Raw genomic sequence first — 27,598 nt, 5'->3', positions numbered from 1 at the left:
AGACTCTCTGTGTTGAACACATCGTATTTTATTCTTGAGGTCATGATCAGGTTTTGTCAAACTCCTTTGGAGTGACTTCTGACGACACATTCAGATCTCAGAGCGGAAAGTGAACTTGCAGCCCGCCATCTTGTCAGCGTAGTGGGCATCAAAGCGCTCATTCTGGGCCACAGTGAAAGTATTTTTCCAGTCTCCTGTGGTCCCTGGATGGGGACAGAAGGAGGAAGGAGTTTCAGCCAAAGAGGAGGCCCCCAGGGTAGACTTGCTATTAACCATCTCCCCAAATACCCACCCTGGATGGGGCATACCTTTTCTCATGAAGGCGGAAATGTTTTGGTCCATGATTTCAGAAGGTAATGTGGTATAGTTAGCCATAGGGTTTTTCTTCATCTCCTTGAAGGAAGTGTGCTGGGCGATTAAGTCTATGGTCTTCTCAGGTAAAGAGCGGCCCACAAACTCCAGGATCTTCCGAATCTCTCTTTTGGGGTTCTGTAGTAGCAGAAGGATCCTTCAGTGGAGGTTTGGATTGTACTTTGGGCAAACAGCAGAAGTCTACCCGCTCTAAGGGTACCGGGAGCTGCCCACTTGCACTGAGGAACTCAAGCCCAGCTCCAAGACTCTGGGCATCTTTCTGAGACAGTACTGTAATCCCTTTCTACCCTGACATCGTGCCCTGAGTACCATATGTCCCATCTGGGAGAAGATAGAGACAGTCTTTCATCTCTGGGGCCCGAGCTGATACCCCATCAGGGAGAGAGAAGCAGAGGCATGGAATTGCTAATGGGTGATAAGGGTCATCAGTGTCCTCTGCTGAGCTGGTCCTGTTGGCAAGAGCTGATGTGCAGCAATGAGAGGGAAGAGGGAAATCCTGGGGTACAAGGGCTAAGGCCCTGAGTAGATCCCTCTGGGCTTCCTGTTCCCCAGCTGCCACAGGGAAGGTGGTCTCACCTCCTGCATGTCTTCATAGAAGAGGTACAGCACAGGGTGGGTGTGTTGCAGCTCCCACCACTCCTGCACATGCTGGTACCATGACCCATAGGACACTGGGGAGCAACACAGGCATAAACACAGCTGGGCTTAGTTTTAGCTGCTGCCCCTCAGCTCCAGCCCCCTCCTTCCTGCACAGTCAGACCCACCTTTCCCATCCATGAACTTCTCCAGGAAGCTGTCCCAGGTGCCAGGGTCAGGGTGCACCTTGGCCATGTGGTAAAAGTGATAATAGGAGACGACCACATCCTTTGCATTGCGGGCAATGTAGATGACCTGCAGGGGCAGACCCCCCATACCCCAAACCCTCACCACACTGCACCCCACACTAGTCCTAGCTCCCCATCCTGCCTTCCTGTTTCCCTTGTCAGCATCCAGTTTAGGAGTTTTCTCTAGGTATGGTAGCAGGCTGAGACTGACTTGTTGAGACTCTGTGATATAAGGCAACCAGACTGGCCTTAAACCCCAATTTGATACCAAAGCCCTGGCATATTTCATTCTAATCTGTTCCGTCAATAACACCTCATTCAGACTGGAACAAGGCAGACCGGGGTCCTAACCCTCCCCCCACTCCAGCTCCCCAGTGTCCTGTGAACACCTGGATATCTCAGGTGAATGTCTCAATTTCCTGGTCTTTTAAACTCTAACAGAGTTTAAAAGACAGGCATATGTCCTCACAATGACACAGGGCTAGAGGAATCCTTCCCCAAACAGGACCAAAGCTGGCGTGTCCAGCGTTCCTGCCCTCTCACCTTGACTTTCTGATCCAGCAGGCTCTGGGGGATCAAGGACAGAGGTAGATGTGTCTTGATCAGGCGTGGAGCTGGTGTGTTTTCCAGAGACTGTAGACCTAAGGGTGGGCAGGGAAGGTCAAGTGAGCTGAGGCCAGGTTCCACTTCCTGCCATGTCACTCACTCCCAGCTCCCCTCCACACACCTGAGGGAATGCCTGGACATTGGAACTCAAGGAAAGGCACCCTCATGTAGATGGGGGCCCGGCGACACTTCTCCAGATCACCACCCTGGTAGATCATGTCCAGTATCTCACTCACCCAAGTGGTGCCTGGAAAGAGGAACATCAGGGGGAAAGGTGCTGAGTGAGTACCTCATCCTGCAAAGTGATCAGCAAAGTAAGGACTACAGCCTGGGAGAAGAGGGCGAGCTTGCCCACTTACCAGACTTGGGGTAGGTGCTAATGAGCAGATCATCAGGCCAGGCCTGGAAATCCTTCATCAACTTAGTTGCCTCTGCAAAGTACTTGATGAGTGGGATTCCCTTCACATGCACCAGCGGTGGGCGGGTGAAGTCCCGGAGTAGCTCCATGCTGCTGCATCAGGGAACACAGCCCAGTCCACTATGTTAAAATGGTCACAGTACTATTTCCTGAACCCTTCCTTTGGGGTTTGGACTCAGAGGTATCTAAGGGTTGAGCAATTTTGGCCAAGCTTCCCAAGCCAACAGGAGGTGGAGCTTGATGGAAAAGACCGGTATAACTGCTCAGAACTGTACTCTTGCCATAACCTGAGCTTGCCTGCACAGCTTTCTCTGACCCCAATCAGCACCACAGCAGGGGCCAAGTGAAGCACTTGGGGGAGGGGAGGGTAACTTGGGATTGGCAACTCTCCAGAAGATTCTAGCAGATACATTTTTTTTTTTTTTTTGGCCAATCCTGGAGCTTGCATCAGGGCCTGGGCGTGCTCCTGAGTTTTTTCCACTCAAAGCTAATGCTCTAGCCCTTTGAGCCACAGCACTACTTCTGGTTATTAGGTAGTTAATTGGAAATAAGAGTCTCATGGACTTTACTGCCCTTTATTGGCTGGCTTCCAACTGTGATCCTCAGCTCTTAGCCTCCTGAATAGCTAGGCTATGGACCAGCTTTTTACTTCTTAGTAGTTCCTGCTTTTGCTTCAAGCCTATACCCAAGGGTTTCCCCCATCTGTTTCCTGTCTTTTTTTTTTTTTTTTTTGTCATGGGGTCTGAACTCTGGGCCTGGGCGCTGTCCCTCAGCTCTTCAGCTCAAGGCTAGCACCCAGGACCTCATGCATGCAAGGCAAGCACTATACCACTGAGCCACTTTCCCAGCCCCTGTTCCCTGCCTTGAACTGCACGGGCTACCTGTTAATTTATAGAAACATTTCTGGCCAACTAATCCTGAAATTCCACTTGAAAAAACAAGCTCCAGCTTGTTTCTAAACAAACAAGCTGGTGAATCCACTGACTTTATCTTGGGATAAAGTGAGCAAAATTGAAGAGCAGAGGGGAACTCAGGAGAGAATAGAATTGTCTTCTGCTCTGAAAAAAATCTGCAGGGAAAGAGCAAGGGAGGATAGAGGCCTCAGCAAGGGATCAAACAGGAATCTGTTGGGGCAGACTAGGCGGTAGGGCTGGGGGAGGGAGTGTGTGTGAGGAGCTCACTCACCAGATTTGGAAGGATCCTGCCTTGTGATCTCCTTCGGTCCAGTTGGGGAGCAGTGGCTTCGCAGGGTTGCACAGTCAGGAGTGTAGAGCTGCTCTGAGTTCACACTTTCTGAGTCCCAAGTTGTAGGGAGGTGGAGCCTGGACTGGAACTGACTGTACTCTTGGAGGGAAGGGGTGGAGTTGGGATGTCCAGAAGAGCCACCCCATCAGGAACCAAACTAACAACAACCTGATACCACAAGATTGGGTGCAGCCCATTGGGAAATAAAAAAGACAAACTATGTAGAAGGCCAAAGGGTGGCTTGTTTATATTTTAAGCTGTGATTTAGCTCCTGGCTTAATCATCTAAACTCTACCCCTGCAAGAACTGTCAATCAACAGATGAATATTTCTCTAGGTCCAATGGGGCAGTAGGAAGAGAGAAGGTATTAAAGACACTCACTTTCCTGCTGGCTTCAGGCAGGTCTTGATATCAAAAGTATCAAAGTTCAGCCAGGCACCAGTGGCTCATGCCTGTAATCCTAGCTACTCAGGAGGCTGAGATCTCAGGATGTCAGTTTAAAGCTAGTCCGGGCAGGAAAGTCCATGAGACTCTTATGTCCAATAAAACACTAGAAAATTGGAAGTGGTGCTGTAGCTCAAGCAGTAGAGCACTCCCCTTGAGTTGAAGAGCTGAGGGACAGAGCCCAAGCCCAGAGTTCAAGCCCCATGACCGACCAAAAAAAAAAAAAAGTATCCAAGTTCCATACTGGAAGATATAAGCACTTATTTCTAGGACTGCCTTCTCTGAAGTCAAGGAAGTCCAGAGTGATGGGAATACCCAGGGGAGATGCAGGTCATGTGGTCAGCCCCTCTTCTCACCTATATTCCCTTACCCAGGTCTCTACAATAGCATCAGGAGGAGCCAGGCTCTGGTGGCTCACATCTGTAATCCTAGCCACTCAAGGATTCAAAGTCTGAGGAAAGCAGTTCTAGGCCAGCATACAACTCAAAGCCAGCCCAGGCAGGAAAATCCATGAGATTCCTTTTTTTGTTTTGTTTTTGGTCAGTTGTGGAGCTTGGGTGCTGTCTCTGAGCTCTTTTGCTCAAGGCTAGTGCTCTACCACTTTGAGCCACAGCATCACTTCCAGTCTTCTGACAGTTGATTGTCAATAAGAGTTTCATGGACTTTCCTGCCTGGGCTGGCCTTAAACCATGATCCTCCAATCTCAGCCTCCTGAGTAGCTAGGATTACAGGGTGAGCCACTGGAGCCAGGCACCATGAGATTCTCTTTTTTTTTTTTTTTTTGGGGGGGGGTCCGGTGGTGGGGCCTGAACTCTGGGCCTGGGTGCTGTCCCTCAGCTCTTCAGCTCAAGGCTAGCACTCTACCACTTGAGCCACAGTGCCACTTCCGGCTTTTTTCTTTTTTCTTATGTGGTGCTGAGGAATCTAACCCAGGGCCCTGAGGCCCTTATCTTATCTCCAATAAACTACTAAATACTAAAAAAGCTGGAAGTGGAGTTGTAGTTCAAGTGGTTGAGCACTAGCCTTGAACAAAAGATGCTTAGAGACAATGCCTAGGCCAAGTTCAAGCCCCAGGACTGGCAAAAAAAATAGCATCAAGAGATACTATTACCATTCAGTTGACAGAGATCCTTTTGCTCTACCTGGATGGGAATTTGGGGTAGGCAAGGATTCTTCCAGCACTGGAAATACTGGGCCCTTGAGTACCCAAAGTCTAGGTTCAGGATTGACAGACCTAGCTTACAGATCCAAGTTCAAATCTAGGGCCCTGACCACTCCAGGCTTCAGTAACCAGAGAATTAGGGATAAAGCATTGTTCAAGTAGTAGAGCACTTGCTTGGCAAGGGGAAAGTCTTAGGTTCAAACCACAATTTATAGCTCTAGGAACACAGATTGGAGGCTTTGTTGTTGTTGTGTTGATTTGTTAGTTATAGGGCTTGAACTCAGGGCCTGGTCACCTGAGCTCTTTTTGCTGAAGGCTAGTGCTCTACCACTTTGAACCATAGCCTCACTACAGGTTTGTAAGTGGTTAATTGTAGATAGCCTCATAGGAACTTTTCTGCCCAGGCAGGCTTTGAACCATGATCCTCAGATCTCAGTCTCCTGAGTAGCTAGGATTTCAGGTGTGAACTACTGGTACCCAGTTTGCCTGGAACTTGTGTGTGTGTGTGTGTGTGTGAGAGAGAGAGAGAGAGAGAGTGCCATTGCTGGAGTTTGAACTCAAGGCCTGGGCATTGTCCCTTCACTTTTTTGCACAAGGATGTGAAATATGGATTTTGGGTCTAATTACTGGTGCCATCTTGGCAGATGATGAAGAATTTCTGAAAACTCTTAGAGGTGAATTCCCACCCCCCACTCTCAGGTGACAGGCATGCCTGAATTCCTAGAAATAGATAAACAGGGACTTGGACAATAGGTTCCCAGATCTGCCTAGCCATGGGGTCCCTCTTCAACTCTCCATTAGAATTGATCTGATTTGTTGAGATTGTGTTTCTACCCTCATGGCTCAGTTCCTAACAGTATTGAGTGCATTCAAGGCAGCAAGTTTTTTTTTTTTTTTGGGGGGGGGGGACATGTGTCTGCTCACAGATTCTGGCTTTCTAATAGACTCCTGATCCAACCTCTCAAAATGTGTCTTCTCTCTTTCTTGGGATAGAATTCATTTTTAACAGCTGGTGTTCTACTACTTGAACCATACCTCTACTTCTGGCATGGAGATGAGAGTCTCATGGATTCTCCTGCTGGAGGTGGCTTCAAACCACAATACTCAGATCTCAGCCTTCTGAGTAGCTAAGATTACAGATATGGGCCACTGGTCCCCTGCCCTCTCTGGAACTCTTCAACTGCCTCTCAGTGCTACTGCTACTAGCACTGCTGGACCTGTCAACATTACTACTGCCAATGCCAGGAGGAGCTGTGGATGTTTCTGTTGCTACTGACTATACTTCCACCTTCCTCTGCTTCCTTCCAGTTACCAGCTCCATGTGATTTTTATTTTTATTTTTTTATTTGTTTTTTTTTTTTGGTTATGGGTCTTGAACTCTAGGCCTGGGCACTGTCCCCCAGCTCTTCAGCTTAAGGTGAGCATTCTACCACTTGAGCCACAGACACAACTTTGATCTGGATGAAATTGTGAATCAGGTCATACCATTCCTCTGCTGAATAATTCTTGTCATCCTTAGAATGCAGTCTCAGCTGGACATTTTGGCTCACAAAATCTCTCTAGTCATTTGTTCATTGTGCTAGTCTGTCTGCTTAAACTCTATTCTAGTCACATAGAATCTTTAATCACATGGGCTGGAAAGGTGGCTCAGTGGTAGAGCGTTTGTCTTGCATGCTTGAGGCCCTGGGTTTGATGCCTCAGCACCACATAAGCAGGAAAAAAAAAGCCGGAAGTGTTGCTGTGGCTCAAGTGGTAGAGTGCTAGCCTTGAGCTGAAGAGCTGAGGGACAGTGCCCAGGCCCAGAGTTCAGGCCCCACAACTGGACTCCCCCCCCCAAAAAAAAAAGAATGTTTAACCACTTGTGGTTTCTGGTGATTAATTGGAGATAAGAGTCTCACAGACTTTCCTGCCCAGGCTGGCTTTGAACCATGATCCTCAGATCTCAGCCTCGTGAGTAGCTAAGATTACAGGCATGAGCCACTGGTGCCCAGCTCCATGTGGTTTAAATGATGAAGATCAGAGGTAGGCAAGAAATGACACTCCAGGAAGCCACTTATGGGGCTCAATCCTGCAACACCAGGTGGCAGCATAAAGGGTACTTGCAAATGGTTCACAAAGATGAAAAGTTTGCTTATATAGCAAGAAAAGGAGTGTGGCAAATGTGTGGACACCAGTCATATCAATGACTCATGCAAAAGAAGGATCCTGAAAAGGCCCTCAAAAAAAAAGTGCTCCTCCTTCTGGCTTGAGTGAAAATAGTTTCAGATTCACTAAGCATTCATTGAGGCTGTGTGTGTGTGTGTGTAAAACTGGAACTGAGGACCTGGGAGCTGTTTTTCACTTAAGGCTGGTGCTCTTGAGTGACAGCTCTACTTCTTGCTTGTTAATGATTTATTGGAGATAAGAATCTCACACGGGCTGGGAAGGTGGCTCAGTGGTAGAGCGCTTGCCTTGCATGCCTGAGGCCCTGGGTTCGATTCCTCAGCACCACATAAGCAAAAAGAAAAAAAACCGGAAGTGGCGCTGTGGCTCAAATGGTAGAGCGCTAGCCTTGAGCTGAAGAGCTGAGGGACAGCGCCCAGGCCCAGAGTTCAGGCCCCATGACCGGACCAAAAAAAAAAAGAATCTCACACTTTCCCTGCTCTGGCTGACTTCCAACTGCAATTCTCAGATCTCAGTCTCCTGAATAGTTAGGATGACAGATGTGAGCCACCAGAGCCTGGCTAACAGGGATATGTGTGTGTGTGTGTGTTGTAGGGCAAGGGGCTTGAACTCAGAGCCTGGGTGATGTCTCTAAGCTTTTTTGCTCAAAGCTAGCACCCCACCACTTTGAGCCACAGCTTCACTTTTGGGTATCTGGTGGTTAATTGGAGATAAGAGTATCATAGACTTTCCTGCCCGAGCTGGCTTTGAACCTCGATCCTCAGATCTCAGCCTTCTGAGTAACTGGGATTACAGGATTGAGCCTCCCAGTGCATGGTTTGGCTCACAGGCTTTCGATCACAAAAGTCCACCCCAAATTGTATTTATTGATTGTGTGAATCGATACGAGGGCTTGAATTCGGGGCCTCCTGCTCTTGCTACTGAATCCTTATTTATGGAGCTCTATGTTTCCAGCCAGAGTTTTTAATCCAGAATTTCTGCAGTTGGGGCTGCAGTTGCCCGTATCTCAAGAAGTCCTTGGAAATCAAACGCAGCTTAGGGCACCCTCTTTTGGCGGAAAGAACAGGTGCACACCAGGCCGCCGAACTCCGGACAGAGCTGAAAGCTACCAGCGCGAACCAATCAGCGTCGGCCCCCGCAGGGCCCGTCCTCAGGCTGATTCTGATTGGCTAGCAGTGAAAGGCGCGGCCACCCTCGGCTGTCAGAAAACCTGGTTTGCGTGAGGGCGGAAGTGCCGCCTTTCAGCTTCCCCAGTAAGGGCGGAAGTGGGCGCCGAAGCGGAAGCGGCTCCAGCTGACCGGGAGCGTGGTGGGGCCCGTCCGAGGTGGGGCCGTGTCCCCGCCGGGCTGCCGCCCCCGCTGGGTTGCGGCCATGGAACTCACGGCCGACTGCCTCCGGGAGAAGCTGCTGCGGGGCCTGGAGGCGGAGCACGTGGTGAGTGAGCCGCCGGGCCCGCCCCGACGCGACGCGGGCCCAAGGGCTCCCGGGGGCGGGCCCGCCCCGACCGCGTCCATTCTCCCGCCCCGTAGGAAGTGGAGGACACGACGCGCAGCCGTTGCGCCACCAGCTTCCGAGTCCTCGTCGTGTCGGCTAAGTTCGAAGGGAAGCCACTGCTTCAGCGACACCGGTGAGCCACTGGGACCCTCACCCCGCGCGGCCCCCGGGCCGGCCCCAGCCCCGGCCGCCAGCCCGTCCCCCTCCGCCCGGGGCCCTCAGCCCCGCAGTGAGGCCCACGGCCCCGGCGACCGCCCCTGCGGTCCTTGCTGCTTGGATTGCGACTGTGTGGACATCGGAGATTCCCACGGCTCGCGGGGAATTCCCACGAGCTCGGGGAAAGCGGTGGCTCCGCGGTCGCGCTGGCTTCGGGGACCATCAAGGTCCGGTCCTGTCTCCCCCAGGCTGGTGAATGAGTGCCTAGCGAAGGAGCTGCAGTGCATCCATGCCTTTGAGCAGAAAACCCTGACCCCAGAGCAGTGGAGACGGGAGTGTCGGAAGTGAGGGATGGAGCCTGCTCAGCTATTAAATGACATAAACATAAATCGGGGTTGCTTCTTGTATCGGTGTTGGGGGCGGGGGGGTTGGACGCTCTACTCTATCCCTGTCTTACCGTGGACAAATTCCTCTGCGAATCTGCACCTCTAGGTCCTAAGTCCTTCCTGGGACTTAACTTTGCAAGCCTCTAGGCCTCCAGCGCTGTGTAATGTCCACCCTAATTCCCAGACAGCAGGGGCTGTCTGGCCCAAGTGGGTGGGCAGGGGACATCCCGACTCATGAAGTTCTTTACCAAAATATCTCTTTCTAATATGGCATTGTATAGGAAAGGGCTGAGTATGAAGCTTTTGATGGAGTTAACACAGTATGAACCAAGACCTGGGTGCCAAGACACCCACCTCAACAGCCCTGTGATATTCCTGTCTTGAACAAATTGAATCGTGAGCACCACCCCACACTCCCAAGCACCTTTTGTTAGGACCTGATAGTGCTATTTCTGCCTGTGCTATTTTGAGAGGCTAGGGCAAGTAGAGGCCACAGAAAGCAGAAAAGACAGTTACAGTGTGCAGTATCAAGGCCTAGTCCAGGATTCAGTCTGCCCTTCAGCAAGCAAGTCTTCTACGTCTCGGCTTTCTCATCTGAAAACCAGGGTCAAGTTTATTGGATTGCTTCTAAGCTTTCCCTTATGTAAGTTCCTCTTGATCATTTTATCCTTCACCTAGAGTTGGAAAGATGTCTACTATGGCCTTTGGCAAGTAGAGAAATGGCGCCTAAGCCCTGTGAACGTACCAGGTCTACCTCCTACTTTCCTGTCAGCTTTGGCGCACCTGACATGTTGCTTGATTGTGCTCACTCCTGCAGCCAAAGATTGTTCTGCCTCTTGCTGCTGGGTAAGGCCTATGGTAGCCAGGTTGTTCATTCCCTTAACAACAGCTTCCCACTGGCACTTGCCCCCTGCCATTCTTCACTGTGGGGCAGCCTCTCCCTTTGCATTTCTCCTTACTTCCTGATCATGAGAGAGAGCTCTGAGCAGCAGGGTGTGGACTCCATGGCCCCAGAGTAGCAGTGTGGGCAGAAAAGACAGGGAGCTCTCATTCTGGGAGTTCTGTCTAGAGCTTGGGGCTGAGAAGAAATGTCTTCTCCCTGGAGACTGAGTGGGTAGAGGGCCCCATCTGTCTCAGTAGCTTTTCTTCTTTTTGTGGGGCATAGAACTGGGGTTTGAACTCAGAGCTTTATGTTGGCTAGACAGGGGCTTCACCAATTGAACCATACTTCCAGCTATTCTTTTTTTTTTTTTAAGTGGGGCTTGAAGTCTGGGTCTGGTTGCTGTCTCTCAGCTCTTCAGTTTAAAGCTAGTGCTCTACCACTTGAGCCACAGCACCACTTTCGTTTTTCTGGTGGTTTGTTGGAGATAAGAGTCTCTCAGACTCTCACAGACTTTCTTGCTCGTGCTGACTTTGAACCACAATCCTCAGATCTCTGCCTCCTGAGTAGCTAGAATTACAGGCATGAGCCACCAGCATACGGCTTCTAGCTATTCTTATAGCTCACATTTCTCTTATCTTTATCATATTTAATTCTTGAGGCCATAGGTGTAGGTAGCCATCCCAGAGGACCATGCAGAGACAAGCCACATACAGAAGGAGGTTTATCAGAGGGGCCATCTTCCCCATGGGAGAGGGAGCAATACAGCACCTGTCCCCATCCAGGTGGATCCTTGTAACTCCAGGGCTAGAAGTGGGAGGTACTCTGCATGTGCAGCTAGGTCTGGTGGAGAGTGGGAGTGCCCACCTGTCCCAAAGGAGCTGGTGGGAGCCCCCCAGAGAGTGCTTTATGAAGGAGTGGGAGGGGCTGGTAGAGAGGGAATGCGAACAATAGGTTTGTTCAAACTGCTCTGAAGTAACTCCTGGTAATATAGTTAAATCTGATAACGAAAGGTGAGGTCACAGCCTGCCATCTTGTCAGCATAGTGGGCATCAAAGCGCTTGTTCTGGGCCTCAGTGAAGGTGTTTTTCCAGTCTCCTGTGATGCCTAGACAGGGACAGAAGGAAGATGGAATTTCAGCCACAGAGGAGGCCCCAAGTGGACCAGAGTGGACTTGCTAACTATTACCATCTGCTTTCCCCAAATACCCACCCTGGCTGGGGCCTACCTTTCCTCATGAATGGGGAAACACTGTGGTCCATGTGGTGACTGGGTATAGTGGTGTAATTAGTCATAGGGTTCTTCTTCATCTCCTTGAAGGTTGTGTGCTGGACAATGAGATCTATGGTTTCCTCAGGCACAGAGCGCCCCAGAAAGTCCAGGATCTTTCGAATCTCCCTTTTGGGGTTCTGCAACAACATAGAGACCCTTCAGTGGAGGTTTGGATTGTACATTGGGCAAATGCCCTCAGCTGCCCTCTTTAAGGCCACAGGGAGTTGCCTACTTGCTATGAGAACTCTCAGGCTTAGCTCTTAGACTCTGGGCCTCTTTCCCTGGCAAACTAATCATTTCCTATTCTGCCATCAAGGACTGAGCCCAGTGCATCCTTTCTGGGAGAGTACAGCAATAGGCATTCATTGCTGGGACCCATGCTGACACCTCATGGGAGAGAGGGAGAAGCAGAAGCACCATTGCTAATGGTTCACAACACATGTGGGTAACGCATGTGCTTGGAGATTAGGACCAGCATTGCAGTGTCTTCTGCTGAGCTGGTACTGATGGCACAGCTGGTGGATAGAGGCTAGGGCTGAATCACTTTTGGACATTCACAAAGCCCTGGGTTTGAGAGTCTGAACTGGAAAAACAAAACTGAAGGCATGGCTTAAATGAAAGAACACCTGCTTAGCAATTGAGAGGCCTGAGTTCAAATGCTAGTTCCAGGGGTGTGGGGGAGATGATGTACAGGAGACGGAAATGGAAATCCTAGACCAGGGACCTGGGCTGAGGTGCTAGGAGGACATAGTCCCTGTGGGTTTCTGTTCCCCAGCTGCCACAGGGAAGGAAGCATCAGCAGGTGGTCTCACCTCCTGCATGTCTTCATAGAAGAGGTACAGCACAGGGTGCGTGTGGCGCAGCTCCCACCACTCCCGCACATGCTGGTACCATGACCCATAGGACACTGGGGAGCAACACAGGCATAAACACAGCTGGGCTTAGTTTTAGCTGCTGCCCCTCAGCTCCAGCCCCCTCCTTCCTGCACAGTCAGACCTACCTTCCCCATCCATGAACTTCTCCAGGAAGCTGTCCCAGGTGCCAGGGTCAGGGTGCACCTTGGCCATGAGGTGGAAGTTATAATAGGAGACGGCCACATCCTTTGCATTGCGGGCAATGTAGATGACCTGCAGGGGCAGACCCCCATACCCCAAACCCTCACCACACTGCACCCCACACTAGTCCTAGCTCCCCATCCTGCCTTCCTGTTTCCCTTCTCAGCACTCAGTTTAGGAGTTTTGTCTGGGTATAGTAGCTAAGGAGGAAGCGGGCTGGTTTGGGGCCACCAAGTTGGCATTTAAACCCTGCTTTAATGCTGTTATGGTTTGGATATGGGTGTCACCCCAAACAGCACATTGGTTGAAAGTCTGTCTGGTCTTGTTTATAGCACTGTGGAGAATGTTTGAATTCTGAGGGCTCTGGCTTAATTGGTTGTTTACATCCATTGATTGATTCCTATTTTTTAACATTATTAGTAGGTGGCAGTAACTAGGATTTGAGGTTTTATTAGAGGATGGTGTCACTTTGGGCATCGCTGTGAAGGGTTTATCTGGTTCCTCTTGTACCGTAATGTGGATTTCACCACAGCTTTCTATGTTTCACCACAAGCCAAAAACAAAAAAAGCCCCTGATCGTGGACTAGAAGCTTAAACCAAAATAAAGCTTTCCTTGAGTTGCTTATCTCAGGTGTTTTTTCAGTGATAACTAATACAAATGCAAAGTCATGGCTGGTGGCTAGAATTATATTCCATACTAATCTTACCACCTTCAATCTCCACACCCAGACTGGAACAAGGTAGACTTGGGTCCGACCAGGCTCTCTCAGTGTCCCACGAGAACCTAGATATCTCAGGGGCACCCTGAAGTATCTCACTTTTCTGATCCTCTAAACAGGCACATAGCCTCCCCATTTGCAATGTCACAGGGCTGGAGGGGTCCATCCCAGACCAAGACCAAAGCTGCTGTGGCCAGGGCCCTGCCCTGCCTCTCACCTTGACCTTCTGGTCCAGCAGGCTCTGGGGGAGCAGGGCCAGGGGCAAGTGTGTCTTGAGGAGCCGGGGGGGTTCGGCGCTTTCCAGAGCCTCTCGACCTAAGGGTAGGCAGGGAAGGTCAAGTGAGTTGAGGCCCTGGCCTACCTCCTACCTTGTTATTTCCCCTTTCACTCTTCCACATACCTGAGGGAACACCTGGGCTTGTGAACTCAAGGAAAGGCACCCTCATGTAGATGGGGGCCCGGCGACACTTCTCCAAATCACCACCCTGGTAGATTATGTCCAGTATCTCACTCACCCAAGTGGTGCCTGGAGAGTAAGGGAAATTGGGATGAATTGGGCTAAGGGCCTGGCCCCACTTACCAGTTGTGAACTGCAGCCCAAGAAAGGAGGGTAGGCCTGCCTCCTTACCTGACTTGGGGTATGTGCTGACAAGCAGGTCGTCATCGCGGGCCTGGAAGTCCTGTAGCAGCCTTGTCCCTTCTGCAAAGTACTTGATCATTGGTATGCCCTTCATATCTACCAGTGACGGGCGGGAGGTGTCCTGGACCAATTCCATGTGTCCTCAGGAGACTCAGCCTTGCCCACTTAACACAACCACAACAGCCCTATTTATTATCATCATCATCATCATCATCTTGGATGTGGATCAGGGGTTTAATTCAAGGCCTCATGCTTGCTAAACTGGTATTCTACCATTTAAACCACTCATCCAGCCCTGCCTTTTATTGGTTATTTTGGAGATGGAGTCTAGTGGCCTTTTCTGCCCATGTTAGTTAGCCTTGATCTGCAGTCCTCCAGATCTCAGCCTCCTGAATAGCTAGAATTACACATAGGAGCCACTGGCACACCTGTCTCATTTGAATTCTTGCTTTGGGGTTGGGATCCTGAGGCTTCCGGAGATTGATTTGTCCAAGCTTACCAAGCCAGCTAGTAGAGCTGGGAGATCTCTGGGGCAAGAGCAGGAGGATAGAGGCTCCGACTACAGATCAAACAGAAGTCCAGTCAAACAAGAGCAAACCATAACTAGAAGATGTCGAGACTAGGAGCTGGGCATTGCTTGGTGGTCAATCCCTCCCCTCCCGACTCCGGCACTCACCTTATCTGAGGGAACACCCTGTGGCCTCCCTGGTGAGTGAGCAGTGGTGGAGCCGAGTGCCCTGTGCACTGAGTACAGAGCTCTCTCGGTTTTATAGGTCCTGAGTAATAGGGAGGTGGAGCCAGTGTTGGAACCGGCTACCACAGAGATAGAAAAGGTGGGGTTTAGGAATGGAGTAAGTTGTTTTCTGACCATAGTAGGCACTCCCTGCAGTCTCCTCCGGAAGGAAAGGGTGGGGGAATGTTATGCATTGTAGCACAGGAACTAGAAATATCCTCAGACCTGTCTGAATATCCAGTAAGTAGGTTTAGACTGTAGAAAACAAAAGGGGTGAGAGTAGGTGAAAGGACCAGGGCAGATTGTTTTGTTCTTCCAGCTGTAATCTAGGTCCTGTTTGACTCATCTAAACTCCACCCTGCAGGGGCTGTCAGTACAACTGACCCAGTCAGGGGGAGGAGTAAGAAGAAATGGGCGGGACAAACAAGGCTTTCCGGGAACTAGCTGCTCTGAGAAGAATCTGAATCTAGTGGAGTTGGCAGCACCTCACAGGACAGAAAAAGGGCACTAGAGTCCAAAAGACCTGAAGGGAGTCCCTGTGCATGGCTCCTTGGTACCTATTCAAGCCCCCTAAAGGGGCTTTTCTTTCCCTAGGTTCACAAGGGCTCTGCAGGCATATACAGAGAGGCCAGGGCAGGGAAACCACAGGGTCCCATAGAAGGAGGCCACCTTTTGCCCTCCTACTTTACCTTTTTCTTACATTTGGGGTTAAGATCTAAAGTCAAGCTCAGCACTGGACATGCAGGCTCTCTGCATGATGAGTGCGAGTCTACAAGCTTCTAAAAAGTTGTACAGTATAACCAGACCAGGTGCAGTGGCCCAGCCCATGCCTGTAGTCCCAGCTATTTGGTAGACAGAGATCAGGAAGATCATAGTTCAGGCCAGCCTGGGGTAAAGGTGAACAATAAACCAGTTGTGCTGAGGACCTGAGATTTACAGCTGCCATAGGTAGGAGGATTGTAGTGTGAGGCTAACCTCAGGCAAAAACAATACAAGACCCTACCAAAAAAATAAAGGGGAAAAAAAGGCACTGAGGACATTGCTTTAGTGGTAGATCCCCTACTTAGCCAGAGGGATATTCCTGAGGTTATACCCCAGAACCACACACACACACATATACAGAGAGAGAAAGAGGGAGGGAGGGAGGGAGAGAGAGAGAGAGAGAGAGAGGGAGAGAGAGAGAGAGGGGGAGAGAGAGAGAGAGAGAGAGATACTGTGTAACCAAAGGAAAACTGAAAAAGGAGGAGGTGGGTCATAAGGTCAGACCAGCAGCTCCTCCTCCCACCTCTGTTGCCCTCATCTAGATCTCCACAAAAAAACACCAGAAAGGTACCCCAAAGTCAGACCTTTTATTTTATTCAAGTAAAAACTGCCCAGACCATGGACAAGGGGAACAAAAAGGTAGCTGGGTTGGAGACACCGAGGATCAGGTTTCCAACATGTCTGTCCAGTGTTCCTGTGGGGACAAAAAGGTTAATCAAATGAAGCCTTGGGGAGTAGGTGTTAGGAGATGGGGAAGCTGGGCCTTGAGCCCCCAGCCTCTTACCTGTTCTAATTCTGAGTCCTCCTCTTCCTCCTCAGTGCTCATTCCACACAGTGAGATCAGGTCTCCCCAGAGCAGTGAGTTCTTACAACTACCAAAGGGGTGCAGTTGGTAGTTAGGCATTTCCTGCCCCCTCCAGTCTATGTTCTATGAGCTTCAATGAGGACCCAGCTGGCCCACAGTGGACCGCTGAGCACCTCTCCCCAGGGCTGCTCCAGGTTGGAAAAGGGACTGGACTCACCAAGGACACTGGCCTTCTAGGGGCAAAAGCTGCTCTGGTTCTTCCCTAAGGAACTCCTCTGCCAAGCAGATTACATGGGCCCTGAGGGAGCAGTCAGGGTGGGGGCAGCACAGGGGCCCCTCTTCATCCTGTCAGAGGTGGCAGACAGAGAAAGCAGCTTTACTGAGAGCTCAGCAGAAGCCAGGCCCCACCATGTATTTATGGACTACTTGCTCAGTGCAGAAGTGAACAAGAATTGCCCTCCTGGAGATGCGCGTGAAGAGTGGAAACTGATAACATATAACGTGAAACTATATGTTAAGAGGAAGAAGGAACGGGTAGCACAAGGTAGTGCTGCGATCTCAGATGAAGGCCAGGGAAGACATAGTCAAAGGGCAAGGGTAAAGGCCCTGAGCAGTAACTGAGGAGGCCAGGAAGGGCCAAAAGTTATATTCTCACCGTTTCAGAGATGAAGCCAGGTGGGCAAAGTCAGTACCAAGACTCAGGCCTAACTCCATCCCTGCTTGGGGTGGGGCTTACCGACCTGGAACGCGCATGCGCAGAGGGTGCAGCCGGTCTCAGAGCCTTGGGCAGGCTTGTCAGCTACAGGCACAGCCCTGGGCATGGGGGCCGAGGCCTTAGGCGGCGGTGGCCCAAAGGCCAGTGGCACGTGCGGCGGCGGCAGAGGACAAAGATCTCGGCGGAAGTCCTGGCGTAGCCAGCGCAGTGTGAGCGGGAGACGCGCCCAGGGCGGCGCACGCAGCATATGCGCCAGCACGCGCAGGTGGAAATCGAAGGCTACTTCACTGCGCATGCGCGGACCCACGTGTGCTAGGCGGCGCGAGGCTTGCGGGTGCTGCCAGGCCCACTCGAACTGTGGTAGGGTGCACAAGTGAGTCAGGGAGACAAAGGGCAAGAGGGCCCGGGCCAAGCCTCAAGCCCCAGTTCTGCCCACCTTTTTTAGCACCCGGTCACCTCTCTTACCCGAAGAGCTGCTACAGCAGACGGGAAGCCATGCACAATGAGCACCATCTCCCTGGAAAGGAGAAGAAGGAAGCAGCCTGTGAGACCCTGTTCACCCGCATTCTGAAAGAAGCCAAATCCTATAAGCCGTGCTTTGACTTCAGACCTCCAAGGTGAGTTAAGCCCAAGTCTTACAGACCTTAAAGGACCATGAAGGCCCCCCCCCCTTTTGTGCAGCTAAGACCTCTCCCAACTACAGTCCTCAGTCCTCACTTCCAATCTCAGGTACTTAACTGTCACAAGCTCTAATCCATCCCCAGCATTGCTTACCAAGCTCCTTTTGCATGTTATACAATTAGCATATATTAGCTGTACAAAGTGATAGGCTTCATTAAGACATTTGTTACGCTTGTATAAAATAATTTTAGCATATGCATACTCCACATCCCTCCGTTTCTACTGCCTCAAGCTTGGGGCTAGAACTCAGGGCCTAGGCACTGTCCCTGAGCTTTTGTGTTCAAAGCTAGCACTGTCTACCATTTGAGCCACAGCTCCACTTCTAGCTCCTTTTTGGTGATTAATTGAAGAGTCTCGTGGATTTTCCTGCCCAGGCTGGCTTCAGACCAGGATTCTCAGTCTTCAGCTTCTAGAGTAGCTAGGATTACAGTCCTAGCCACTAGTGTCTAGCTTTCTTCCCTCCCCCCCTCCGCCCCCCATTCCTTGTGAAAAGAGTCTCACTATGTAGGTCAGGCTTGAATTCCAGTGATCCTCTTGTGTTGTGCCCCAAGGCCTGGCTCTTAGCTCCCATCCACCCCCCATTCTAGATTATATAAAAGAAAAAAAATGCATTATTTGGCTCCTCCCTTTCTTAACAATCTCTAGTTCTGTCTGTTTTCCTGAAAAGGACATAATTTCATCCTTCTTTCTGGCCGAATTAAACTCCAAAACACAAATTTTTTTTCTTTTTCCATTCATCTGTTGATGGCACTTCCATTGATCTGTTGATGGTACTTGGCTGTTGTGAATAGTGCTAGAATAACCAACCCCAGCCCAGAATGAAACCGATGACTTTGCACACATCAGACAAGGGCTCTACCATTTGAGCTACAACCAAGTCGCCTCCCAGACAGCGCCCTATTGCGAATTCAAATTGCTGGGCTCAACTTCAGTTTCTCCAGCCCCGCCCTACGCTCCCTCTCAGAGGTCTCTGCCCTTTCAGGCCCGCCTCCCTAAAGCCCTACTCCATTAGAGACCTGCACCAGCTTACCACGGCCCTCTTCCGCTAGTCCGCCAGGCCCCGCCCTTTTTGCGACCGCCGTTGTGCTGCTGGACTCGACGAGCAGGATTAACCGTGAACCCGACGTAGACTCGGCCTCGATGCCGAGGGTTCAGGCAGTAGAGCAGGTAGACCCCGAAGAAGCGCCCTGGCTTCACTGCACCCCCTCCGGGACCCATTGGGGTTTATGAGTCGGAGCGAAGCTGGGGGTTGATTTCTGTAACTGAACCCTGGGGAGGACTTGGGCGACGAAACCTAGCAATGCAGTTTAGGGCACCCTCTTCTGGCTGGAAGAACCGGTGCACAGCAGGCTGCCCAGCTCCGGACCGAGCTGAAAGCTGCCAGCGCGAACCAATCAGCGTCGGCCCCCGCAGGGCCCGTCCTCAGGCTGATTCTGATTGGCTAGCAGTGAAAGGCGCGGCCACCCTCGGCTGTCAGAAAACCCGGTTTGCGTGAGGGCGGAAGTGCCGCCTTTCAGCTTCCCCAGTAAGGGCGGAAGTGGGCGCCGAAGCGGAAGCGGCTCCAGCTGACCGGGAGCGTGGTGGGGCCCGTCCGAGGTGGGGCCGTGTCCCCGCCGGGCTGCCGCCCCCGCTGGGTTGCGGCCATGGAACTCACGGCCGACTGCCTCCGGGAGAAGCTGCTGCGGGGCCTGGAGGCGGAGCACGTGGTGAGTGAGCCGCCGGGCCCGCCCCGACGCGACGCGGGCCCAAGGGCTCCCGGGGGCGGGCCCGCCCCGACCGCGTCCATTCTCCCGCCCCGTAGGAAGTGGAGGACACGACGCGCAGCCGTTGCGCCACCAGCTTCCGAGTCCTCGTCGTGTCGGCTAAGTTCGAAGGGAAGCCACTGCTTCAGCGACACCGGTGAGCCACTGGGACCCTCACCCCGCGCGGCCCCCGGGCCGGCCCCAGCCCCGGCCGCCAGCCCCAGCCCCGGCCGCCAGCCCCAGCCCCGGCCGCCCGGGGCCCTCAGCCCCGCAGAGAGGCCCACGGCCCCGGCGACCGCCCCTGCGGTCCTTGCTGCTTGGATTGCGACTGTGTGGACATCGGAGATTCCCACGGCTCGCGGGGAATTCCCACGAGCTCGGGGAAAGCGGTGGCTCCGCGGTCGCGCTGGCTTCGGGGACCATCGAGGTCCGGTCCTGTCTCCCCCAGGCTGGTGAATGAGTGCCTAGCGAAGGAGCTGCAGTGCATCCATGCCTTTGAGCAGAAAACCCTGACCCCAGAGCAGTGGAGACGGGAGTGTCGGAAGTGAGGGATGGAGCCTGCTCAGCTATTAAATGACAAAAACATAAATCGGAGTTGCTTCTTTTTTTTTTTTTTTTTTTGGGTCCGGTCGTGGGGTCTGAACTCTGGGCCTGCGCGCTGTCCCTCAGCTCTTCAGCTCAAGGCTAGCGCTCTACCACTTGAGCCATAGTGCCACTTCCGGCTTTTTTCATTTTGCTTATGTGGTGCTGCGGAATCGAACCCAGGGCCTCAGGCATGCAAGGCAAGCACTCTACCACTGAGCCACCTTCCCAGCCCCTCGGGGTTGCTTCTTGTATCGGTGTTGGGGAGGGGGAGAGACGCTGAGTTTAGTCTTGTTCCTGCCTTTCCTCTATCTTTCTTAGTGTCCTTCCCATGTCTGCTTTGCAAGCCTTCTCCAGTGGTGTACTGTCAACTCCACCTCCAGAGAGCAGGAGTTTCCTTCAAGATGTATTGAGGGTCTGGGAAGGTGGCCTTGCATGCATGAGGCCCTGGGTTCGATTCCACAGTGCCAGAAGTGGCACTTTGGCACAAGTGGTAGAGCGCTAGCCTTAAGCTGAAGAGCTGAGGGACAGCGCCCAGGCCCAGAGTTCAGGCCCACGACCAACCAAAAAAAAAAAGATGTATTTATGAGAAAGGCCATAGGGTTTCTTTCAGGCTCTGGTAGCTGAACAAAACCTCTCTTTCCTTCAGAGAGCCCTGACAGAAAATGACTTGCATGTTCTCCCAGTCCTCAGGGTACCAGTGTTCAGTAAGTGCTCTTCCTTACCTGCTGCCCCTAGGAATTCCCTGGGCTTCTCAAAATGGGGCCTGTGAGCAAGAGACAGGCACAGGATTGGAGCAGGAAGGTAAGGCTAACCTGAGCAACATAACAGGGCAGATGGTATATGTGTGTCAGTCTAAATCCTCCATTGGTAGGTTTGGTGGGATCTTGTAGAGATATTCCTGACATCAGGTAATTTACTTGGAGCCTTGGCTGTTTGAGCATGACATGTTTTAGTTTTGCCATATACTTAGTTTTGCCTTTTTCTTTATGCTTTGAGACCTGATGTGTGTTTTCCAAGTTGATCTCCAACTCACGAGCTCAAATGATCCTTCCACTCCCTCCATCACTGGGACAGCATTGTGGGCCACCACATCTAGCTCTTCTGTTTTCAAGGATTATTTCTTAACCCATGTATTAACTTCTCCACTTGCTCCTCTTGTTCACATCAGAGAGCATGGGCTGGCCAAGTTGGAGTCAGAGTGGTTTATATCCCAGAGATCATTTTCTAAACTTTGTTCTCCTGGAGCAGGAGAAAATTAGTGACTGGAGTCTACCCAGAAAGGCCTATCATGTCAGTTGTACAGAAGAGATGCAAGCGAAACCCAGCCTCCACCCTGATGTAATCCACCTCTGTATTCCCAAGCTGTGCTGATTGCCTTCCCTGGCCGACGGTCAGGTGACCTCCACAGAGGTAGAGTCTTAAATGTGGGCAAGGACATTTGTCTGTCCTGTGCAGCTCACCACCCAGTCCTCTTTGTCCTGTGACATGCTGTATAGGATATTCTGGGAATGGAGCCTTTGATGGGTCTTGCATGTTATGAACCACACTGTGAGCCTGTGTTAGCCCAGCCCAAGAGGCTCCTGAAAATTTGGCAGTGAAATCCCACAAGCTCTCTTGATAGGGCCTCACAGATCTATTTCTGCTAAGTCTTCTTCACAGAAGCCACAGGAAGGGACAAGGGGCAGCTGCACTGAGCAGCAGGAAGTCTCTGAACCAAAGAGAGATACTTAGGCCATTCCTCCGCAGACTACATTCAGAAGAGATCCCGAGCTAAGGACAGACCCATCAAGACTAGGGAGGGAGAAGCTCTGCACGGGTCAGTTCCACAGACCTGACTTTCAAGTAAACAGTCGTCTGAGAGGAGGTACCAGAAAATAAAACATTTTATTATTTTTCTTATCTGCCATGGTGGCCTGGGATATAGGGAGCGAGGTGAGGGATGTGAATGTTCGGCCCCACTGAAGGCCCCAGGTTCCTCTACTTGGCCTGGACCATCTCCTCCAGCCTGTCCAAGCGCTTCTGTAGCTCCTGCACTGTGGCCTGCAGCTTCCCCATCTCCTCCTCCAGATGGGACACGGCATCCTGGGAGACCCAGCACCGTGTCAGGTCCCTCTCCTTCCTCGGCTCCCCTTAGCAGTACTGGAGTTTGAACTCTCAAGCTTCACACTTGCTAGGCCGGTGCTCTACCACTTGACCCACACCCCCAGCTCATTACCCTGGCATCTGCCAGCCCTCTGGAGAACCTCAGGGCTTGTCCCTGGTGTCTTAGTCAGTACCTGCCTAAACCCATAAGCCCACTCCCGTTTTCTGAGATCTCAGCATTTCCTACTTCTAGCCCCTCAATGACAGGTCCCAATGCCAACCTCCTGCCACTGGGGCACTGGTCCCATCCAGCAGTTCTTGCCCTATCCTATTTCCCCATCCTGGCTTACCCGATTAGGAGTACCACTGGCCTCTGGTGCTGCCCTCCTGCGTGTGCTGTCCAGACCCCGGTTGACCCGCAGCTCCCGACTCTTTGGAGGTACATAGCCATCCTTGAGGGAAATGAGGAGGGGCCCAGCATCACGACCCCCTAACCACTCCTCAGCTGTGAGGGCAGGATCAGGCCCAGCGGTAGGTGGGTACAGGTCCTCCTGGAATAGGTCCGACTGTAGGCGAGATGAAGACTGGTCATGAGATTGTTTATGGGGAACACTAGCCCACCCTGCGACCCACCCTGGCCACAGCCCATAGGGCACAGGGAGCCACCCCAGTGTCTCACCTTCCTAGGCACTGTCATGGCGATGGGCTCGCACTTCCGCTCATGCAGCTTGTAGAATCTGTGGAGAGAGGAAGGTGAGCGGTGCCACAGCATGTCCGCTGAGGGCCTAAAGATCATCATGAGGTCAGCGCTGGCCCAAGAGCACGCTCCTGTCAGGATCAGGGGTCAGTCACCTGGCAATCTCACACTTGTTCACTTCCAGACCACGTTTGGGCATGTAACCCATACCACGCTGTGACTCCTTGGAACTGAACATGGAGAGATAGTGCAGGAACGGAGCCTCCGAGGTGATCTCAAAGTACCGGATAGAGCTGTCCCCCTGCAGGAGGGGTGTGCGAGTGTCAGCACCAATAGCATCTCCAGCCCAGTCCTGTCGAAGCCCCCTGCCCACCTCCCTGACCCACTCAGCTGAGACACCTTGCCACAGAGGTAGACAATATTGGTGTCAGGGTCAAAGAAGGGCAACAAGACTCCACTGCTGGTGTCCAGTTCCTGCAGGGACAGTGGCTCCTCCAGATGCTTCTGTAGAGATAGGTGGAAGGTAGTTAACAGGCTGGGCCTCATTAGGCCCTGAGACAGTGAACTTCATGGGGCAATGACCAGGAGAGGCTTTCCAAACAAAGCAGTGGAAACTCAAATTACAGATAGGTAAACTGAGGCCTGTGGCCATTTGGCTAGGCACTAGCAGAGTAGGCATGAAGGCTTGATTCCCAGCCCAGGGCTCCATTTCCAGGCTCAGCACTCACTGTGTCCCACAGCGCCACCTGCCGCTCACTCATGCGACTGAAGCCTGTGGTCAGGATCTTCCCTTCCGACACAAACACTGCGTGTACTGGCCGGGTCCCCTCATGAGGACGGTCCTTCTCCTGCAAAGAAAGGGAGGGAGTTAGAGGGTCTCACACACACACACACCCCACTAAGGGGCATAGGTGGGACATGGAGGGGGGCAGCACCCAAGGGGCTGGTGGATAGTGGGTAGGGTAGGAGGAATAAAGGCCTGAGGAAAAGAGTCAAGGTTCATAGCAACTCACAGCTACCACAGTGCCTTTGCGGGGCTCTATGATTCGCACGCGCTTGTCACGACAGGAGGTGCAGATGAGGGCCCCATCTCTACTCCAGTCCACACTGTAGATCGTGTCTGGGTGCACATCTGGACCCAGTGTCAGCACAGCCACTCCAGTGCCCACATCCCACACCAGGATCACGTTATCACAACCTGTGCAATTGCCCCAGTGTCAGAAGCCACGAGCCATCTGTCAGCCCCCAGCCCTCTGCCCCTCTGCCTGCAGCACCTGCGCTGAGCAGCACATTCTGGGCTGTGGGGTGCCAGGCCACAATGCCCACCCGCTTGGTGTGGCCCTCCAGGGTGACAACAGGTTCCCTCAGGGGCAGTGTCAGACCCCCATCCGGGATCTCCCATACCTGCAGAGAAAGGGTGAGTTAAGTCTGGGGCTCCAAATGTTGAATTCATCTTGGAGCCCCCTCCTGGCCGGCATTCCCAGCAGCACTCACCATGACCGTGCAGTCCTCGGAGCCACTGGCAATGACGTTGTCATTGTGGGGGCACCAGGCAATGTCCAGCACGGGGGCTGTGTGGCCACAGACCAGGGGCACATTCTTGTCCACTCGTCCAGTCTGGAGAGGAAGCAGAGCCTTTGATGGGAGCCCTTGGCCCTCTAAACCCAATCCAACCTTCCTACCTGCTTTGCAGATGGACAGAACACCTTAGGGTGGATAGGGGTTATCATCTTTGCCCCCATCCCAAGCAGGCTGGCCACAAGTGGTGGAAGGTGGGGTATGCTAAGCCACGTGTGATTTGGGCCCTTCCTGTTTCTGGACTCTGAGGGCCAGCACCCTGCCTCTCCCTCCCCCCTCCCCCACCCCAGCTTCCCAGAAAGGCCTCCATGGGCACAACAGGCCCAATACAGGTGTAGCGTTGAGGTCCTATGGAAATGTGAGTGGGGGTGGTGCAGGGATATGTCTTGCCAAATGGACCTAGAAGGTCTGTCCTCATGGCTCCCAGGCAGCAGCAGAGATTTGGAAATGGCCTCTTGTGGGGCCAACTGCCTCAGCAGGGCTTCCTGTGTGGAGAGCTGCTCAGAGCACAGGCCCAGCTCTCACCCCAACAACCACTTCCTCTTCTCTGTATTTCCATCGGCCCTTTTAAGGTAACAACTTGGGGCCCATCTCCTCTTCCTGTCTCACCCCCAAAAAAACAAGAGTGTGCTGGGGGCAGGGGTCAGAAGAGGGTAAGCAGGATGGACAGCAGGCCCAATTAGACTGGCCTTTTAATCACCATGCCTGTGAACTGGGGCTGCAACTTGCTGGTCCCCCAAAGGCTGGTTCCTCCTTAGGCCAAGAGCTGCAGTCCATAGCCTGAGAACACTGCTGGATCCACACTGAAACCTCCTAGCCCACTCTGTACTTCCCAGGGCAGAGATCCCCAATCTGAGACATGGGAGACTCGGTCCTAGCCTGCATCTCTGTATGGCTCCCTCACATTGTCTCCTCCGGACCTCCATTCCCACACCACCACTACACACAGAAGCTGGAGGGAGCTTAGGCACATTGTCTCTGCTCAGTTACACAGGGACAACACTGGTGACATCCTCAGGAGGAGAGCTGCCGTCTGGGACTCCAGGGACTCACCTTGCTCAGGGGCAGCACCAGGAAGGCTCCACCCCCACTGGCTTCACAGATCAAGGCCATGAATTTGGGGTTGACAGCACAGAAGCCACTATCCCAGGTGGTCTGTGAGACCCGCACATCCTCATAGCACTGATCAGCCTTGGCTGGCTGTCCAAACACATGGCGGAACTTGCTGGAACGGACCACCTGCCGGCTCATCCTGGAAAACACACGTGACATTTACTACCTCTGAAAGGTCACCTCTGACCTTTCAGAAGCTACACATCCCTCAGACACCTTCAATGTGGATTTTAGAATCCCAGCATCATCTCTGTGGCACTGCCCTTATTCTCTCCCCTGGCTGGCAGTCTCTTAGCCCTTCTCAGTAGCGCCTCACTCCTGCTTAACCCACAGGCTCAGATGCTCCACCCCTAGGCCCTCCAAGCCACCTTTTCAATACTGCCCCTTCATCCCCTAAAACAGCTTTGTGTGGTATGACACCACAAGCTCAGCTGTTGGCTGCCTGGCTGATGGAGGCCGAATGCTCCCCTAAAAAGGTTTAAACAACACAGGGGACCACCCTGACCGCCCTGAAGGCTGGGTCCTCTCTTACTGAACCTTACAGAGCCTACAAACACCGCACATCCACGTAGGGAGCTTCCTAAAGGCTGGGCAGAGCTGCCCCTCCCTTGCCTCCTGGCCTAGGGTTGGCACACAGGAGGAAGTAGAGCGTGGGCCTGGCCAGGAGGCTTTCCCAGTGGATCCCTGGCCAACAGAAGCAGTGATGGCCATGGCTTGGGTCCAGTATTTCCTCCCCACATCTCCGCCTCCCACCTCCACTCAGAAAAAGCAGGTGCCCTGCAGGGCCATCTCCACCCTCCTTGGAACTACACACACAGGAAGGGAGATGGAGGAGGAAGGCCTGCTGACTTCTCTGGAGATTAGCTTGTATGATTTTCCCTGTGATGGCTGGGTGGATGGAGAGTGGGCGAAGCCAGGGAGATCACCTCTGTTCTCCAGCTCCACAGCCCCATCCCGGTGCCCAAGTGTTCCACCTTTCTGCTCAGCCAAAGGGCTCCAGCTACTCTGCCAAGGCAGAGCCTCCATCACCTCCTCAGGCTGGCCCATCTGCTCTGCTTTCAGGCCTGGTCGCTTCTTCTGGGGTTCCAGCCCTCCTTCCCTACCCTGAGGTCCCCCCCAGCCCCCCCCACACACACACGGTGGCTCTCAGGTCTGCCTGCCCAGAAAGCCAGTGAGGAGCAGCCTAAGCAAATGGCCAAGCTAAGGAAAGGATGGGTACCAGCCCCAGGTGAGCCGTCCAGACCCGCGGGGAAGGGAGCCCCTACCAGAGATGGGGGGACAGGAAGCCTTGCCCCACCCTCCCTCCTTCCCCACCCAGGTGCCAGGCCTGGAAACCACAGAAAGGGGAACTTGGTCTTTTTCTTGTTTTGCTCTCGGCCCCTTCCGGTCTCCCAGCTCGGAGCAGCTGCTCGGCTCGCCGCACCCCGGCCCCCCCCCCCCCACCGCCCCGAGGCGCCCGTTCCGGGGGGCCCCTCCCGCCCGGACCACCTCCATCTTGGCGGCCCCCACCTCGGAACGCTCAGGACCCTCCCTGTCCCCCCCCCCAGCCCCCGACAGAGCGGGGGGGCACCTGACAGCCCGCCACCCCTGGCCCGCTGCTCCCACGCTCGCCCGCGCGGCCCCACAGGTGGCCGGTGCCGCGGCGCCCGGTCCCCGCAGCGGACGGGGCCCAGCCCTACCTGCTGCGGACACGAGCGTGACCCCCCAGCGGAGGAGGAAGGGAGGCGGCGGCGGGAGCGGCGGAGCTGCAGCCCGGCGGCCCGAGGATGCTCTGTCAGACAATGAATGAGAAGCGGCCGTGCGCCGCCTCCCGGGCGGCCTCGCCCCTCGGGGGCGGGGCTCGCGGCGGCCGGACACGCCCCCTCGGGGCTGGCCACGCCCCCGGCGGCGGGACCGGCGCGTGCCTCCCCCCCCCCACCCTCCACCCGCAGCCCCCGCCCGGGCCCGCGCCGCCGGCTCCGAGCCGGAACAGATGCCAGCTCCGATCTGCTCTTCCTTGAATGTCAAAATGCAAAAATACTCTGTTCTGTCCTCTCTCCCGCAGCCGCCCCCGGCCTGCTCGCCGTCCTTTCCCCCGCCTCCCCAGCCCCCGCGCGCTCCAGAAAGCTCGCGAAGCCCGAGCGCGCCCATCGCCGGACCCCAGCCGGGGACCCCGCAACGCACTCATGCGTGGCTGGCCTCGGGAATCGCCCGGGGTCGCAGGTCTCCATCCCCGGCGCCCGGATCCTCCCGCTTCGCCGGTTGGAGGCCAGGAGCGAGCATAGCTGGC

General features: G+C 53.4%; 5 protein-coding genes across 12 annotated transcripts; 2 read left to right on the top strand and 3 right to left on the bottom strand.

Moving 5' to 3' along the window:
* Positions 1–12: 12 nt before the first annotated feature.
* On the bottom strand, positions 13–14,574 carry Sult1a2 (sulfotransferase family 1A member 2). Of its 5 annotated transcripts, none has more exons than XM_042666673.1 (9): positions 14,513–14,574; positions 13,825–14,000; positions 13,597–13,722; positions 13,414–13,511; positions 12,423–12,549; positions 12,235–12,329; positions 11,379–11,559; positions 11,184–11,257; positions 13–129 (listed from the first exon to the last, which is right to left on the bottom strand). In XM_042666673.1, exons 2-9 carry the CDS (start codon positions 13,970–13,972, stop codon positions 91–93), a joined length of 888 nt encoding a protein of 295 aa, XP_042522607.1. In that variant the 5' UTR covers positions 13,973–14,000; positions 14,513–14,574; the 3' UTR covers positions 13–90. The 5 variants fall into 5 exon arrangements, with proteins under 5 accessions (XP_042522607.1, XP_042522602.1, XP_042522604.1 ...); XM_042666672.1 differs by lacking the exon at positions 13–129 and adding an exon at positions 14,336–14,395 and having other exon boundaries at positions 10,862–11,257; positions 14,513–14,548; XM_042666668.1 differs by lacking the exons at positions 11,184–11,257; positions 11,379–11,559; positions 12,235–12,329; ... (3 more) ...; positions 13,825–14,000; positions 14,513–14,574 and adding exons at positions 309–489; positions 949–1,043; positions 1,137–1,263; ... (2 more) ...; positions 2,162–2,313; positions 3,406–3,523 and having other exon boundaries at positions 13–203.
* LOC122096226 (bolA-like protein 2) lies at positions 8,501–9,278 on the top strand. Its single transcript, XM_042666679.1, has 3 exons — positions 8,501–8,668; positions 8,764–8,861; positions 9,133–9,278. Exons 1-3 carry the CDS (start codon positions 8,606–8,608, stop codon positions 9,230–9,232), a joined length of 261 nt encoding a protein of 86 aa, XP_042522613.1. The 5' UTR covers positions 8,501–8,605; the 3' UTR covers positions 9,233–9,278.
* A 1,325-nt stretch (positions 14,575–15,899) lies between the features above and the next one.
* Positions 15,900–18,954, bottom strand: Slx1a (SLX1 homolog A, structure-specific endonuclease subunit). Of its 3 annotated transcripts, none has more exons than XM_042666676.1 (6): positions 18,563–18,954; positions 17,317–17,368; positions 16,877–17,206; positions 16,354–16,481; positions 16,116–16,203; positions 15,900–16,025 (listed from the first exon to the last, which is right to left on the bottom strand). In XM_042666676.1, exons 1-6 carry the CDS (start codon positions 18,748–18,750, stop codon positions 15,996–15,998), a joined length of 816 nt encoding a protein of 271 aa, XP_042522610.1. In that variant the 5' UTR covers positions 18,751–18,954; the 3' UTR covers positions 15,900–15,995. The 3 variants fall into 3 exon arrangements, with proteins under 3 accessions (XP_042522610.1, XP_042522611.1, XP_042522612.1); XM_042666677.1 differs by lacking the exon at positions 18,563–18,954 and adding an exon at positions 18,086–18,337; XM_042666678.1 differs by lacking the exon at positions 16,877–17,206.
* Positions 18,955–19,081: 127 nt separating this feature from the next.
* Positions 19,082–19,865, top strand: Bola2b (bolA family member 2B). Its single transcript, XM_042666680.1, has 3 exons — positions 19,082–19,238; positions 19,334–19,431; positions 19,723–19,865. The coding sequence occupies exons 1-3, from the start codon at positions 19,176–19,178 to the stop codon at positions 19,820–19,822; spliced, it is 261 nt and encodes an 86-aa protein (XP_042522614.1). The 5' UTR covers positions 19,082–19,175; the 3' UTR covers positions 19,823–19,865.
* A 1,859-nt stretch (positions 19,866–21,724) lies between these two features.
* Positions 21,725–27,171, bottom strand: Coro1a (coronin 1A). Of its 2 annotated transcripts, none has more exons than XM_042666666.1 (11): positions 27,009–27,171; positions 25,270–25,468; positions 24,133–24,255; positions 23,913–24,042; positions 23,652–23,836; positions 23,367–23,486; positions 23,038–23,142; positions 22,794–22,939; positions 22,621–22,678; positions 22,292–22,507; positions 21,725–21,941 (listed from the first exon to the last, which is right to left on the bottom strand). In XM_042666666.1, the coding sequence occupies exons 2-11, from the start codon at positions 25,465–25,467 to the stop codon at positions 21,837–21,839; spliced, it is 1,386 nt and encodes a 461-aa protein (XP_042522600.1). In that variant the 5' UTR covers position 25,468; positions 27,009–27,171; the 3' UTR covers positions 21,725–21,836. The 2 variants fall into 2 exon arrangements, with proteins under 2 accessions (XP_042522600.1, XP_042522601.1); XM_042666667.1 differs by lacking the exon at positions 27,009–27,171 and adding an exon at positions 25,546–25,611.
* Positions 27,172–27,598: the final 427 nt, after the last annotated feature.

The sequence above is a fragment of the Dipodomys spectabilis genome, unplaced genomic scaffold (assembly GCF_019054845.1).
Source record: "Dipodomys spectabilis isolate Male_0828 unplaced genomic scaffold, ASM1905484v1 ptg000366l, whole genome shotgun sequence".
Taxonomy (NCBI): domain Eukaryota; kingdom Metazoa; phylum Chordata; class Mammalia; order Rodentia; family Heteromyidae; genus Dipodomys; species Dipodomys spectabilis.
This window is presented reverse-complemented; position numbering and strand designations above follow the sequence as displayed.